This window comes from Plutella xylostella, chromosome 5 (assembly GCF_932276165.1).
Source record: "Plutella xylostella chromosome 5, ilPluXylo3.1, whole genome shotgun sequence".
Taxonomy (NCBI): domain Eukaryota; kingdom Metazoa; phylum Arthropoda; class Insecta; order Lepidoptera; family Plutellidae; genus Plutella; species Plutella xylostella.
In genome coordinates, this window is record NC_063985.1 from 10,463,433 (window position 1) to 10,479,405 (window position 15,973).

Consider the following 15,973-nt stretch of genomic DNA (forward strand, 5'->3'; position numbering starts at 1 on the left):
CTAAAGAGGTATTTTGTCAAATTAAAAGATTCTGTTCGGTGTCGAAGATTTTTGCTGCGCAGGCGCACAGGACGGCAGTGCGCGCAAGACTGCCGCGCGCGCACGACGCTTGTTATAACTTCAACGCATTTTTAAAAAAGATCTCGACTATACGGCCTCTAAATATAAAAACTCCTTTCTAAGTAAAGCGATGCCGAGTTCAAGTTAAACTAATTTGTAGAGCTTTGTGATAGTAAAAGTGATATTTTTAATTTATATTTACTTATAGTTATTTAATACAGTGATATTTTAAAATGGCGCGGTGTTTAATTGTAGCTGTTTTATGTTTAAGCGGGTGAGTTTTACAATTTATTTTCAATTATTTACAGTTTAACATAGGAAGGTGTACTTAGCAGTGAGAGACGTTACGTTACAATATGTTACACCTAAGTACATAAGTTGAGGCTTATGTTTGTGTTAAATCAATATAATTATGTACTTGAATTGAATCATCTAGATTTGGTTTGTTTTTGTTCTATGGAATTAAAGTGATTTTTTTATTTTCAAAAGAATAGAATGTGCATTAGTTAGCAAAGCTTACTAATACGGAGAAAGTTTGAAGTCAGTCATTTGCAATTCCAGCCGCGATTAATAGTTGCTTGAAATGATTATCAGATTTGTTTAATCTTGGGTCGACTACAGTCAGTACAGTAGAATAAACTGAAAAAAGGTTCCGTACTTATTATATACCTTGATCTTGTACTCAATTTTATTACAATTGATGTTAAAATGTTAAAATCCGTCAAGAACTTTCGATACATACATATAACATAACACAATAGATAGGTCGATTATACGGATTATACCTCTACCTATGTCCCTGATGAGGCATAACAGAATTTCATCATCATCATCATCCTAAAAGCTTGGTAGGATTTATGAGATACTTTACTGTCAACATGTTCAATCTCATCACCACCAGCACCGAACCAGCAGAGGGTATGCCTTGATTAAAAAATGGCATTCACCGATTTTGTATAAATATCATCACGAAAGGATGAGGAATGGATATTCTCACAAAAACATTTATTTTCATATTAATCGATGCTGATAAGAATCAAAAGAGCATAAGGTATAACAAGGAGAAGGCCTCCTTGGGAGACAACCTTATCCGGAAATTGATGACTACGGGTAGATGATTACGTCGTCAGTTTTTAATTGTGTTATTGTATAAACACATATTTAGCTACCCCATGTAAACCTGACGATTGCAAATGTTTGAATACCTACAGCCAATAAAAAACGGTTCACAACTACAATAACCATGTGCCATGGGTTAACAAACTTCAAACAAAAGTGCGCTACATGCGCTACAAATGAAAATCTATTTAGAATAATGACGCTGTAGTATAGCGATCTCTGAATCATGTGACATGCATGATGGACGTATGTGTTTCCATAATTACACATATTGTTTATAGGTTCAGTGGCCTGTGGATTTGTAACTTTCATTAATACAAAAGGTACACAAAAGAAGCATCAGCGAATAAAATAAGTACCTCCCCCGAATTCAAAGAACGAACTGTCAGTTTACAAAGAGGCTAGTAGGCGCCATCGTGATACTTAAAGCCACTTGTACCTACGTAAAGGAGTAACGTTAAATTTCGTTTCTATGCAAAATAAAACTTTTTTTCGTGGGAATTCCGGGATAAAAAGCCTGTGAGTGAATCTAGGGTGATAGCTTGCATTTAATTAAAGGGTAACAATCATCTATTCCATCCTTCTACACTTATAAACGTTCACGTGTATAATTTTAGCAAGTTCACCTGAATTTATCTGCAAAGTTTAAAATACAATATACCTATTTTATATTATTTACTCTGTACCTAAGAGGTATATAATAATAAGTCCACTTACTTTAATGAGATCGATATTAGAGAGAGTGAGAGTAAAAAAATAAACTCTCAAAAAGCGGACTTATTTATTCTAGGTACCGAAATAATCAATGCTGAATTTTGTTCAAATTGAAGATCAATTGCATTTTATTGTCATTTTGTAACCCATCCACACACTACTTACCCATTTTTCCCGGACGTAACTCTCTGTGCAGCCTTCGCAAGGTTGTAATAAAGACCTTTACAACCTGTTAGTCATACTTCATATTCTTATGTATTGTAGTTTTCAAGGGTCAGCGGGTAAACTGTGTTATACATACTTGCTTACATATTTTATATGGGATCGCCCATGACATTGATCGATTATATTACGTAAAAGTGTAATTATGCACTCCGATTTCTGTACTAAGAATATCAGATAGGTTTGTTTTTTCGTTCTCTGTAAGTAGGTAGGGTAATTGACAGTAAAATTAAAATATATAATAATTATTATTTATATTTACCGCACATTTACCCACTTATAACAAAAAACCAAAAAACGTAGAGTAAAATAAATAAACACACTTAAAAAAATCATTTTCCCTGTCTCTAAGTTAACGAGGATGACTAAAAATAAATCTCTATTTTTTATTTTTTGTCTGGTGATGATTTATATCAACACAAAGATGTAACAAAAAATGAAGCGTCTGTGTTTTTCTTTTTAAAAAGAGATTAATAAATGATTGCCGTTGTAATTATTTATGATCTCTATACTTAGGTATTATATTTTATTTGCTCAGGTCAAACAAGATACCTAGCTTAAGTAACCGGTCCTGTGTATCCTTTGAGAAATTTAGCGGACATTGGCAGATAGCTACTGACAAAAATAGTCACTGTTTAACCCATCATCAATACTTTAGTATGCAAAATTATGCGAAAATCTGTATTTTTACCGATACAAGTTTCTACAACTAGGTTCTTACTGACTAGACTTGCAAAACAAGTAATGCAAGAAATTACTTATTCCGTCATATTGAGGGAAATTGTAGAGGGACTAAATAAAACTAAGAACGAAAAAAAACTGTATTGACTTAGTCTTAGTAAATTTAATTTCTGACTGATTAGTTTCTCTAATTGCTATTTTATAAACCATAGACTTAGTATAATTATGTTATAAACAACGATTGTCATATCCAAAGTCGATTGTGTTAATGTTCCGTTGATTCTTGACAGTCATAGGACCCGCCAGCGTTAGTAAAAAAATATAAGAACGTTTAATATTTATTTGATTCTTTAATGCGCGAATATATTTATAAGTTTTCAACCAGTCAACATGTACTATGTAATAATTTTAGACTTATTTAAGTATGCATGTATTTGAAAATACTGATATTCGAATACTGAAGACATTCATTTCAGTATACATAACGCAATCATTAGGTGTAGTTGGTAAATATAACATTTTATTAACCTACCTGTGACATTGAATGCAGAAAACGACAAGAGCATGATTTGACACAATTACTCTTAACTGCCGGCATGGATGTAGACACACACACACACACATACACTACTTATACATATATACATACATAAATACACAACAACTATGTGAAATACACGAGAATCCCTAAAATTACCTAATATATGTACCTCATATGCATCGATCAGGCAATCATAACTCTACTTGAATGTATTCATAAGTTATATAAGCTACTTAATCGAAATTAAAAACACCCAGAAATTAAAATGAGGATCAATTAGTCCACGTGGAAGTTTTGATAAATTATGTTTCAAACAAATATCTATTCTATTTATAAATAAAAACGCATGAAAAAATTTACACCGTTTTAGAGCTGTCAGTTTTAAATATTTACCTAACTCTTAAGGCAGACCCCTTCTAAGATTAATGGTGCCCAATATTTGAGACTTCGAGCTTAAATTAATCACATCGAACACAAAAAACCATGTTATCATTATCATTGCACCGCGAAGGTTAAATCATGACGCGTTAACTGGTTTTAATATACTTAGATATTACAATCAAACGACCATCAAATAACAGATTATTGACCCATTTAGTGTGCTCATTATATTCTCAAGCAGTTTCGCATCAGGGAATTAGAACATTTGCGACAATTTACGCATAAAATTATCGGGATACAATTGATAAAATTCTGGGTCAAAGTCACATTCTACAGAAGTCTGTTATTAATAGTAATTTCGTTTGAATTAATTCTCAATTTTCTAAATTACTGGAACTCTGCGGTGTGATTAATTGGTAACTACACTTATTAGATTATGATTATATATTAGTAAGATTGATGATTAAAGGGTTAATTAAAATTTCTTACACGATAAACAATGATTAAAACCTGCGAACTTATCTACCATTTTTTCTTTATTGTGTGCTCAAATTATCCAAATACCTACCGTCATTATTGTAAGTAATGAAAAATATGGAGGACAATGGTATTGTGGAGGACGCTTCGTTTTAAATACAAATTAATAAAATATAAGATAAATGACTCTGATCAACTGATTATGCTAAAATAATATATATATATTTTGTATTATAAAGCGTACCTACTATATATTCTGGTCACTTCTTTGTTTCATTAGTTATAGCTCCTGGGATTTTACTGAATTTTTCAGGAAATATCGATGTCTAAGTAGGTAGTCAGCTTTTGAAAGTCCAAGGTAAACGTCCTTTATTTTATGTCTGTTAATCTTTTATAGAGATACTTAGTTATACCTGAGTAATGTACTTTGTAATTAGTACATGCGAGTTAAAATTGAATTAAATTCTTGAAAGGAAGTAAGAATGAGGTGGTATTAGCAAGCCGGTTTACAAGATGTAGATAATACATATTTAATGCGGTACGAAAAAGAATGGACCAATTTTACTTTCACCCAGTGCAGTCCTGCCTTTTTGGAGCTTCTTTGCCAAAGACTAATAAATACGTCAAACGTATAACATCCCACTTTTCGGTCAGTGGTTAAAAGGGCAACGACCTACAACTACAAGAGCCAGCGTTCTATTCACTTGACAATGACACACATGTACAAGGTTGCCGGATAAATGTATTCGAGAGACGTAGAAAAATTCAACGAAAAGATTATTATCTTAAATTAAACACATTTTCCTGCCCTTATACGTAAAGGTAAGCTCAAGAATAATTTGCGGTGTTTTTTTTTCTTTAATGTGATTTTAATACTTTGAAGGTAGGTCCGGTGAGTATGTACGGTACCTACAAGGACCTAAGTCCTTGGTCTGACATAAGAAACCTACTGTTATTAATATAAAAATTTTAATTTATGTCAGCAGAACCGAAAATATAAAAAACAATGAATATTTAAGCATGTAGTTATACTTTGGTTTTATGAAACAGACGAATTGATTTTATTTCGATGCCAAACCAATTTTATAAAATAGACTACCAACCAGATACTTACTACTATTTAAAAAAAAATAAGATTGAACGTTATGTAACTTATCATTCGCGAATGAGTATACAAAATAATAACGGGAGAAAGTTGAACCAATCTCCGCTTTGATATAAAAAAAACAGCATTGAAAATTACAAATCAACCGTTACGGTGTACAAATTACAAAAAAAAACAAAATCCACCTATTCATACTTTGTACTACATTGTAGTTCTATTGAGATAGCATAATAGTCTATTCACGAAGTTAAGCCATCTTACCAATGCATAAATGAGCGAATAAAAACGAAACATATAGTTTGCTAGGGTTTATATTATTTGATGTCAATTAGAAGATAAAATATACTTTTTTTATTTTATTTAATTTTAGAAAAAAGTAGAAAAAAGTACTTTTATAATTTTGTGGTTTAATTGAGGACCTCCTGTATCACTGAGAAATATTAAATATTTCTCATACATATTTTCTAATAATTGATTAGTCCATGTTCCGAAAACCCTGCACATAACACCCCTCCAAATGTTTTTGATGTAACTTAAAGTAAGCAGCGGCCTCGACCTATCTAGATATATAGTACATATTTCAAAACATTATTAATATTAACAACTATATTAGATATTAAATACTTACCTATTTTTTTTTAAGTTTCGACAGTGTCGAGTGTTTGTAAGTTGAACAAATAACATCTCATGATTTTATCTGGATTATGTTGGTACTGTTGTTTTATGATTGCTTATCAATACTTGCAATTCAGAGTTTACGATTTTATATTTAGTTTAAACTTTCTTTATATCAAAGGTACCTACTGTTAATTAAGATGAGTCTAAGCTTAGATGTATTATTTTAAACATGAACAAAAGTTGTTTAGAATGACAAGTTGTGTGACCTCCTACCGGCTTTCTTGACATTCATTAATGGGATCCCTGTATATTTTTACTTAAAAGTCTCTACTTCGGACAATCTCGGATATATCTCCGCTTACCACTGGCGCGTCGTCTCACTACACTTCTACCAATCCATACACATATTAGGTAGATAGCTATTATATAGCCAGAATGCCCAGAATGTTACGGACGTGCTGATTGTCGGTCAGTAGATTGTGAGACCGAGTCTGGTCGCAGACGACCTTGCCTTTTAGTCGCAGCTGATCGCGACAGGTTCTGCCGGTATGTCTCGGCTCTAGCCGTAAATAGTTAAATGGACATAAAGAAAATACGCCTTCTAAATATTGTTATGGACAAAGTAAATTAACAAAAACTATTTAAAAAAAATTCTGAGGTCTGAAAGAATATCTTGACATGAGGTCATATCTTTTGCGCATACTGGTTTATCATAATACTTCCAGTTAGATATATCTGCAGAGCCTCTAGCTTGCAAAAAACGAAGTTTCAGAGCGCTCGCTACTTCACTAACCAGTACTAACCACGACTCTACCACGTTGCATTAAACGAATCGATTACATGATAGTTCTCGTTCGTTGTTATTTTGTTATGCTAGAGTAACCCTCCTGTGTTTCAGAGCCAAGCTAAACTATTTTATCAATGGTTTTGTATGTAGCCATTTAGCTTAATTAAGTCTAAGTTTGTTTAATGCCAGCAGCAGTAGTAGTAGATAAAATAACGAGGTACACCTTGATAGGCAAGTTGACTCGTGTTATTATAAATAAATTGTATACCTTAGGGCTGAATTTTCAATAGCCAGATAAAAGTTATCTGAGGAATAAATCTGATGCTCATTGCAAGAGGCCTATGTCCAGCAGTACAGAAGATTGATCATTATGATACGTTTAATATAACCAGTAAAGATAACGTTCACTAATAATAATAAACCGCTAAACTACATTTTGATGATGATATTAATTAACTTAATACCTACCTGTCTGTCAATCTAAAACGTTTTACATTACAACTACATAGTATAGTAGTATAAATAGTATTTCTAATTAATATTTAATGTTGTCTTCCACCATTGTTTATATCCTAGGCTGATTTCCAATTGCTTACTTGACATTAACAATAATATTTTCTTTATTACAGTTATGCGTTAGCGTGGGACCTGTCGGGAGGGAAGACCACGAACTACACGTTTCCGAAGGACTTCCTGTTCGGGGTCTCCACAGCAGCAGGCCAGATCGAGGGCGCCTGGAACATCGACGGTAACTATCTGCAGTTTCCATATTTTGAGCTATATCGTGCTCTATCTAGCAGCACAGAATCATAACCAGAGCAGTTAGGCTGGTTTTACATTCACGTGGATAGCTCAGAGCTGGCGATTCATGCGGATTGTTCCACACACAAACTATATCGATTATTCGAAAGAAAGATTATTTACTTATTTCTAACACACACAGAAACAACACATACATTTACATATTATTTACACATATACAAAAGTAAGTAAAAAAAGGTAAGCGTCCACTTTTCACCATCATACGCAACGAACGCATCGAATTCAGTATTCCTTGTATAGAAATTCACACAACTGCGTCCACTTCTTCGGCATTGCCGACGTCGTTTCTCCATACATTTATGAAAATCCGTTTGGTCCGATACGTACGACAACGATAGGTGGACGCTTACCTTTCATGTACAAGTCTGCGGATGAGCAGATAACCTTTGGAGTAGGTATTTGTCGCTCATCCAGAGCGGCCCTTGTCATGCATTGACAGACGATGGTTGACTGATGATGATTAGTACAGCAGTAGATACAAAAGACTTAAGTGGACAGAAACGTTCACGCTCCAAACTCATGATCCATGGTCATGGATTTGAATACGATTTTTTATGAGTTGTTACTATTTTAGAATCCACAATGATTATATGATTGTAGTCGCTAAGCAGTGACACTTTTATGGATGTGGGCTATAAAATTTAAGCCCCAATTTGGCATTTTTGCACAAATACTATGTAGATAGAAGCCATAAACATCTTAGTATTTATCTTGAAATCTTTTAATCCTGTCTCTCTAAGCAATTTATCCAACATAATACCTATTTCCCAAACTTCCAGGCAAATCCGAGAGCATATGGGACCACCTGATCCACACGCACCCTGAGTTTGTTAAAGACCATACGAATGCGGACGTGGCGGCCGACTCCTACCGCCTCTATAAACGAGACGCCGAGATGGTCAAGGAACTCGGAGTGGACATCTACCGGTTCTCCATCGCCTGGCCCAGGGTGCTTCCGAGCGGCTTCGCCAATGACATCAACCCTCTCGGCATCCAATATTACAAGAACCTAATCAACGAGCTGGTTAAACACAACGTCACTCCCATGGTCACCATCTACCACTGGGACTTGCCGCAAAAGCTGCAGGACATCGGAGGGTGGACTAACGTCAACATGGTGGACTATTACACGGATTACGCGAAGGTGCTGTTCGACAACTTTGCTGACCAGGTCAAGTACTGGGTGACGTTCAACGAGCCCATGCAGACGTGTCTGGAGGGGTATGGGGGGACGTACCGCGCGCCCGCCCTGAACCGGCACGGCATCGCCGAGTACCTCTGCACTCACAACCTGCTGAAGGCTCATGCTAACGCCTATCATCTGTATGACAAGGAGTACCGGCCCAAGTTTGGAGGTCAGTTTTTCGAACTTTTATCTCCTGCTAAAACTTTTATAAATACTTTGTTCCATTTATGAAGTCCCATATGACACCTGATTTGGATTGTAGTTATGAACTTAAAGGTGAAACATATAGGTAACTGTGAAACAAGTAACCTATAGGTACAATTTTGTAAGCTGATTAGATGCAAAGGTGGTTTTGAGAACAATAATTTTATAGACTTGATGTTTCTGTTTCAGGTAAAATCGGGATGTCCCTGGACTCGAACTGGGCGGAACCTAAAACAAACACAACAAGAGACAAGGATGCCGCCGAATTGTATTTACAAACTCATGTAAGTTTAAATTTTTATATAAGAATTTATGTAATTAAATAAAGCTAGAGGTTAACGAGTTTTTAAAGCCTTTAGAATTGAACATTGAAGAGAACTATTAAGAAATCATTAATATTTAGACAAGTTGTGCCTATGTAATGGAGTTCAAAAGAAAGGTCAAAGTGTGTTAATTCAACTTTAACCTTTGCCAATAAGTACGCATTTAGATACGCATAGTAACTCGCAGGAGTAACGAACTCTATTAGAAGCTAGATCCTTGTAAGTACTCTAGATTTTTTACAGCAAATATTGCAAGTATAAATTTCATGTAGGTACATTGCCGTTATTATTATCAATAACATCTTAAATAAGTAATCTAGTAATTCTGTGGTTGTGATTGTGCATGCAAAATCTAAGCTTGTTAAGATAAACGGATTAAGAACTAACGTAAACATGTGATAATTTGAGTGTTTGTTTTAAATTATCCTGTAAGTTATTGTTATCTATCAAAATAATCTCAAAAGACTAACAATTGTTTACATAGAGCACTCAAATTCATAGAGATCAGACGTTACAAAGCTCACATACATACATAAATTGCGGTCTTATCACTAAAATCGTACATGTACTTGTACTTTTATATTCCTCGACAACAGAGTCCTCAATAACTTCAAATTATGTTAAAATTATATTATATTCGTGTAGCCACTTCGTCCCCTCAGAATAGAATAGAATAGAAACCTCACCTTAATTTCCCAGGTGGGCTGGTACGCGCACCCAGTGTACTCCGCCGAAGGCAACTACCCCCCAGACCTGATCCGCCTCGTGGACGCCAAGAGCGCCGCCCAGAACTACAGCCGCTCCCGACTGCCCAAGTTCACCCCTGAAGAAGTCACCCACATCAGGGGAACCGCAGACTTCTTTGGACTCAACCATTATACCACGTATCTGTTGAGCATGGCTGATGGGGAGGTCGGGGCGATACCGTCGCACGAGAATGATGTTGGAATAGTCAGGGTGCAAGATCCTCAGTGGCCGTCTAAGTCGTCTTCGGCTTGGTTGAAGGTTAGTTAAGTTTTAAATAAAACAAAACTACTTACATTAAAGCTAAGCGTCTACCTATCGGCATCGCTCGTATCGCACCAAACGGATTGTCATAAATTTATGGAGAAACGGCATCGGCAATGCCGATGAAGTGGACGCACTAAATGCGATGCGCCCGTCGCTTACAGTGCCGAAAGATGGACGCTTACCTTAAAGTGATGGTATTCTTTATGGACTTCTAAATGCTGTGCTATTATCCAATGTCTGCTTGATTTAATATACCTATACCGACGTAGACACAACTAAAACTGTCTCAACTCTCTCAACCAGGTGGTCCCATTCGGCTTCCGTCGCCTCCTCCACTGGATCACGAAGACCTACAACGGCGTCCCCATCATCGTCACAGAGAACGGCTACGCCGATTTTGACGGCGTGGAGGATGCGGCTCGAGTGTCGTACTACAGCCACTATCTGAATGCGTTGCTGCACGCGCTGCATGAGGATAAGAGCAGTGTTCATGGGTACTTCGCCTGGAGCCTCATGGACAACTTCGAGTGGGACGACGGCTACGTGTGAGTACTTTTGAGGGAAATAATAATAATAATAATATGTGAGGACATCTCAAACGCGGCAATCCGACCCCAAACTAGGCATAACGCCTGTAATATGGGTATCGAACAGCTGATACACTACACAGATACATACATGTATAAAATAGACACAAATATACAAATTAACATTCAAAGACCCGAGAACACATATCTATCTTTAAACAAATATCTGCCCCGGTCGGAAATCAAACCCGGAATCTTCGGCATAGATGAACTGAATAGTCTGCTGCCTCATGGAGAGAGACCTCTCTCTCTCTCCATTCCTGAAAGTTTTTGTGTGTTCGATGACGAATTCAATCATGGTTCGCAAAAGTAGTTGAGTCAGTTGAGTCCTAAGTTCCTATCCTATCTGAATGGAGTGTGTAATGTTTTTCGCTGTCGTTGTAAAATTGTGTTTATATGATACCTACAGTATTATCAATATATGAGTTCACACCTAAGTAAAGACTTGTGAATAAATAGGAAGTCGTCAATATAAAATACAATAGCTCTTCACAATCGCTATATTTCAGCAACATTGTATGTATGAGTATCTTAAAAATAATGAACTCAATGCCATCTGTTGTGGAAAAACCGAAGCTCATACATTTCCACCGTATATAATGGTTACAGGAATATTCACCTGAAACAAAATTAGTTCCAACATTCACTACAGATGGCGCTGAGAGTTTTGTAAATAAAGCTTTCAGAGATTATCTCTACGTACCTAAGAACTTATCTATACTTTCTTGATAAAATATATTTGGAAATATCGATTTTGTAATCTCATTATGGTTTTCGATAGTATTCTTTATTTATCATGATACTACAAGATTCGATCCGGTGATTATCACATCAATGAGTTTGATATTTATACTCTCTCAGATTGCGAGTGCTAGTCTATTTATACTTACTTTGCGTTCCGTAGACGTTTGATTTCTCTGACGACATCGCATCGGCATCGGTATTGGCAGCACACACTCACCTTCTGTCCCTACACTACACTATACCTAGGTACCTACATACACTCATTCCCGACATATCCAACGAATATCCGATAGGGAACCTTAATTACTTTTCACGTAACTAATATCGTATGCATACATAAAGGTGTAGAAATATCCACAAACAATGTAATGGTATTATCATGACTGGAATATATCAGGAACTTATGCCACTGTAACAAGGGTCAAGCTCCTTTTAATCTTATCACTGTGTGAAATGGGTAAACAAAGCGCTAGGCTCTCATTTACCCCGGTTATAGCCGGGTATTTATAACCTATTCACTTGTAATCCCGTAAGGATACGGCCTAAACTACATTTGATGTAATTTTAACTGGATTACTGCGAACAGCTGGATGTAATTACCAGAGATCGCAATGGAACAGTCTAATGACTGTTAATTAGTTTTGCAGATGTAGCAGAAAAGTCATAGAAACTAGTCAAACTAGCTAAATAGCTTGGCAACGTGGCTGTAAGTTGCTCGAAATATCACACTGTTTAAAACTTAAAGCATGTTTATGGAAAACTAATTATCATATTATTTAAAACATTATGGACACACACTCAAAATTATGTAGAGAACATCGCAGTTGTTAGACAAGTCTTTCAGTTAACTAAAAAAAAGAACTATTATAACCTAGACAACCTAACGTATAGAATATTCTAATTATTTCTGACGCTAAGCATTCATTACCAGGGACCACACTCATTGACTTGAAGGTTATAAGAGTACATTTCAGTAATATGAGATGAACAATAAAGTTCGTTTCGACATGGTTTCTGAATTCCTTAACTATCTACCCACTGAAACAATTTTAATAAAGTGTGAAATTTCTCTTCATCATTCTTCAATGCAAATGGAAATATATATGTACATATGAGCCTGAAATTCTCCATTTACAAGTAAATCACTAGCGCTGGAAATAGGTATGAATGATTAGGGCTCTGTTTTGATTTTCCTACTTCAGTAATAAAATTGAGAATTGAGATACTCTATATTCAAACTTCAATTCTAAATTAATTTCCTGATAATATAAATTCTTTAACTTCATTTCCTCCTGCCTTGCAAACTAAACTCAACAGCCAAACGAAAATAAAACACTCTAATAGTCAAACTCTTTAGCTTTAATTGAACTCGTCATGTTAAGATTTAAATGCATTTGCAGGTCCCGCTTCGGTCTGTACCTCGTGGACTTCAATAGCCCGAACAAGACGCGCACGGCGAAGCAGTCGGCGCGGCTCTACTCCGGCGTGGTCCGGAGCCGCGGCCTGCCCCCGGGGTACGACCCCCAGGACTTCAAGGCCTTCTCCTCCGCCTCCCTCCTCGCCCCCTCCCTGCTGCCGCTCACGGCCGTCATCAAGCTCCTCATGTGACCGGAGCATAAATACTTCTCTTGTATATAAAACTATACGTATGTAAAACTATCCATTAAATTAAGTATCAGTATGATTTAAGTTTCATTTGATCCCTAATGTAAGAGTAGCGTCTCAGCACTGCAATTTTGTATCACAACCTAAATACTTGGGGCGGTTAGAACTCGACGGTCATGAGTTTCTTGGCGTTGTCGCGCGCGACGTCGCGGCGCAGCTGCGCCTGGATGGACGCGAAGGACTTGCCCTTGGTCTCCGGCAGCATGGCCAGCATGAAGAACAGCCCGCAGAACGAGAACAGGGAGAAGCCCCAGAACACGATCTGGATGCTCCACATGTCCGATACCACCTGGAAAAGGATAGTGTTGGATTAGATTGTGTGAAGGTAAAGATTTTGAGTTGCTAAAGGCGTGAATAGGAAACACAGCATATAGGTTCTTGTTAATAAATCCAATTCGAAATTAGCAATCTATTTGAAATACAATATGTAGTGTAGGTAGTAGGTAAAAGCTACTAGTTAGTTGGAAAACTAAACATATTATTTAATAAATTAAGAAGGAAATATGTGTAGCATGATATTTACCTGGAATAGTTTCTGCACTGTGAACATGGCTATGCCGGTGTAGATGTGCGCGACGCACGACGCGTACAGCTTCACGTTGGTCGGGAACATCTCTCCAATGATCACGTACGGAACCGTCGATAGGCCGATAGCATAGCACACGATATATACCAGCATCGCCACAAGCGGGATCCAGTGTAGCTTTTCAATCACTGAAGGATTTGAGTTCGCGAAGTAGAAGTATGTGCCCAGTGTTCCGTTCATAAGACCGACGCCAAGCGCTGATAGTAGTAGTAGCGGCTTCCTGCCCACTCGGTCCACCAGGATCACCGACACGATGCACGTGGCGACCTGCACACACCCCACTATCATGGACTCCTCGTAAGACTTCAGCGCGCCAGCAGTACTTTCAAATATCGTTTGAGTATACGCAACCACCGCTGCACTGCCGCACAACTGCTGTATCGTGAAGATCCCCAGACTGATAAACATAGCTTTTCTATTCGTTGCCTCTGTCAGCAGGTCGCTCCAAGTCCCTCGGTTCTTCATGTCCTCTTGTACATTTATCTCTATGTTCTTTAATTCCAGTCTTATATCACCAGAGCGGAGTGCTCTTAGAGAACGCTCCGCTCTCTCACTGCGCTCAAATTTCAGGTAGTAGTAAGGCGACTCTGGCAAGAATAAGAAGCTAATGACGAAGGTAACGGGTAGGATTAAGTTGATCCCGGCTAGAGTCTTCATAGACACGAATGGTCCGATGCAGTACTGGGCAAGAATTCCGACCTGAAATGAGAAATTATACCTTGTGAGACATCGCGATAGTCAGTGTCGGTGAGAGCGGTGAGTTAAGTGAGTGAGTGGGCTCAATCTAATAATGGCAGGAAGAGTTATTAAGGTTATTAATGAGGTCCGAAGAGGTCGTTAAGACAGGGATGTTGAAACAACCGCACGATGACCTTAGATTCTCAGACAACCCTCGTAAAGGTAATTAATATTACATCTAGTAAAATTTATGAGCTAATAAAATAATTGATGCTGTATATTCATGTCTTCGTAAAGAAATTTTATTCTAATAGGATTTGCTGATTAGTTTTTTTTCCGAATCTACATATTCAAGAGCTATGTAAGTAGTTCTAGAATTATGCATTCAGCATAATTTGGTACGCCTTGTTTAGTGATCACTACACGTGCCTGGCGACTAGCGACTGTAAAACATATTGCTTTTAGAACCTAGTTCTAGTTACTCATGAATAAAACATTGAGACAAAATTTAGACGTCACGATAACATGTCTATCTGTCTATCAAGGCGAGCTGATTTCACCTCTAAACTGTAATAATAATAATGTCCTCCTAGCCGAATTTCGACTACGGCGGCCAATCTCAATTGAGATCAGCCATGTACGCAGGAGTAGATTATAGTGCCCAAGTGTGTGCGCAGTACACAGGGGCACTCTCTGTTCCATCACTCTCATAGCCCAATGGGACGGATTGACCGACACGACTGGAGAGAGCTAGGCGCAGGACCGACTGCTTTACATGCCCATCCGACAGCATGGATCGTTTCACTGTTTCGGACATCAGGTGATCAGCCTTCTATGTCCTAACCAAACTTAGAACCACAATTTAGAAACACAAATTGATGGTCCCACCCGGGAATCGAACCCGGGACCTCTGGGTCATGAAGCGAAGCTTCTACCACTAGACCACAGAGGCAGTCAAACTGTAATACCTATGTGGTGTTAAGCCACTCAAGCGATATACACGATAACATTATATTGCCTGACTGTAGCAACAGCAACTTACTTTGTTCATTAGAGTGATGAGTGTGGAGAGGGCGCCGCGGACTTCATTCGTGGCGATCTCGCCGGTGTACATGGGGGCCACGGTGTACACGATGCCGTAGCCGAGCCCGGAGAACATGCGAGCCACGTACAGCACGGGCACGGAACTGGCCACCATCACGAGGATCCAGCCGATGATGAAGGGAACGGCGCCGAGCAGCAGCGTCGTCTTGCGGCCGAGGCGGTCGGCGGCGTAGGCGGCGGGCACGGGGGTCAGCGCGGAGCACAGGATCATGATGGACACGATCCAGGAGCCCTCGTCCTTGCTGGTGGGGATGGAGCTGGCGGGGGACTGCAGGTACGACAGCGTGGGCGACGGCCAGCCGAAGCAGGTGCCGGCAGTTGCCGTGATGAGGGTGGCTGGAAACGAAGAAAGAATGCT

The 15,973-nt window shown here is 38.0% G+C and overlaps 2 protein-coding genes across 2 annotated transcripts in view; one reads left to right on the top strand and one right to left on the bottom strand.

Moving 5' to 3' along the window:
• LOC105385542 (myrosinase 1) lies at positions 1-13,263 on the top strand. The gene is made up of 7 exons (XM_038112518.2): positions 1-334; positions 7,335-7,453; positions 8,307-8,882; positions 9,107-9,201; positions 9,940-10,245; positions 10,555-10,796; positions 12,983-13,263. The coding sequence occupies exons 1-7, from the start codon at positions 294-296 to the stop codon at positions 13,188-13,190; spliced, it is 1,587 nt and encodes a 528-aa protein (XP_037968446.2). The 5' UTR covers positions 1-293; the 3' UTR covers positions 13,191-13,263.
• The window catches only part of LOC105385543 (facilitated trehalose transporter Tret1), a 20,868-nt gene continuing 17,818 nt past the window's right edge, over positions 12,924-15,973 (bottom strand). The window contains exons 2-4 of the mRNA XM_011555934.3: positions 15,554-15,951; positions 13,771-14,532; positions 12,924-13,536 (exon numbers count right to left, since the gene is read on the bottom strand). Of these exons, the coding sequence (XP_011554236.3) occupies positions 13,348-13,536; positions 13,771-14,532; positions 15,554-15,951 (1,349 nt within the window). The 3' untranslated portion in view covers positions 12,924-13,347. The remainder of the gene's footprint in view (positions 13,537-13,770; positions 14,533-15,553; positions 15,952-15,973) is intronic.

Coding starts and splice junctions, on each gene's coding strand:
- LOC105385542 (XM_038112518.2), top strand. CDS start 294: ATGGCGCGGTGTTTAATTGTAGCTGTTTTATGTTTAAGCGG. Junction 8,883..9,106: donor GTACCGGCCCAAGTTTGGAG/GTCAGTTTTTCG, acceptor TTTCTGTTTCAG/GTAAAATCGGGATGTCCCTG. Junction 9,202..9,939: donor AATTGTATTTACAAACTCAT/GTAAGTTTAAAT, acceptor TTAATTTCCCAG/GTGGGCTGGTACGCGCACCC.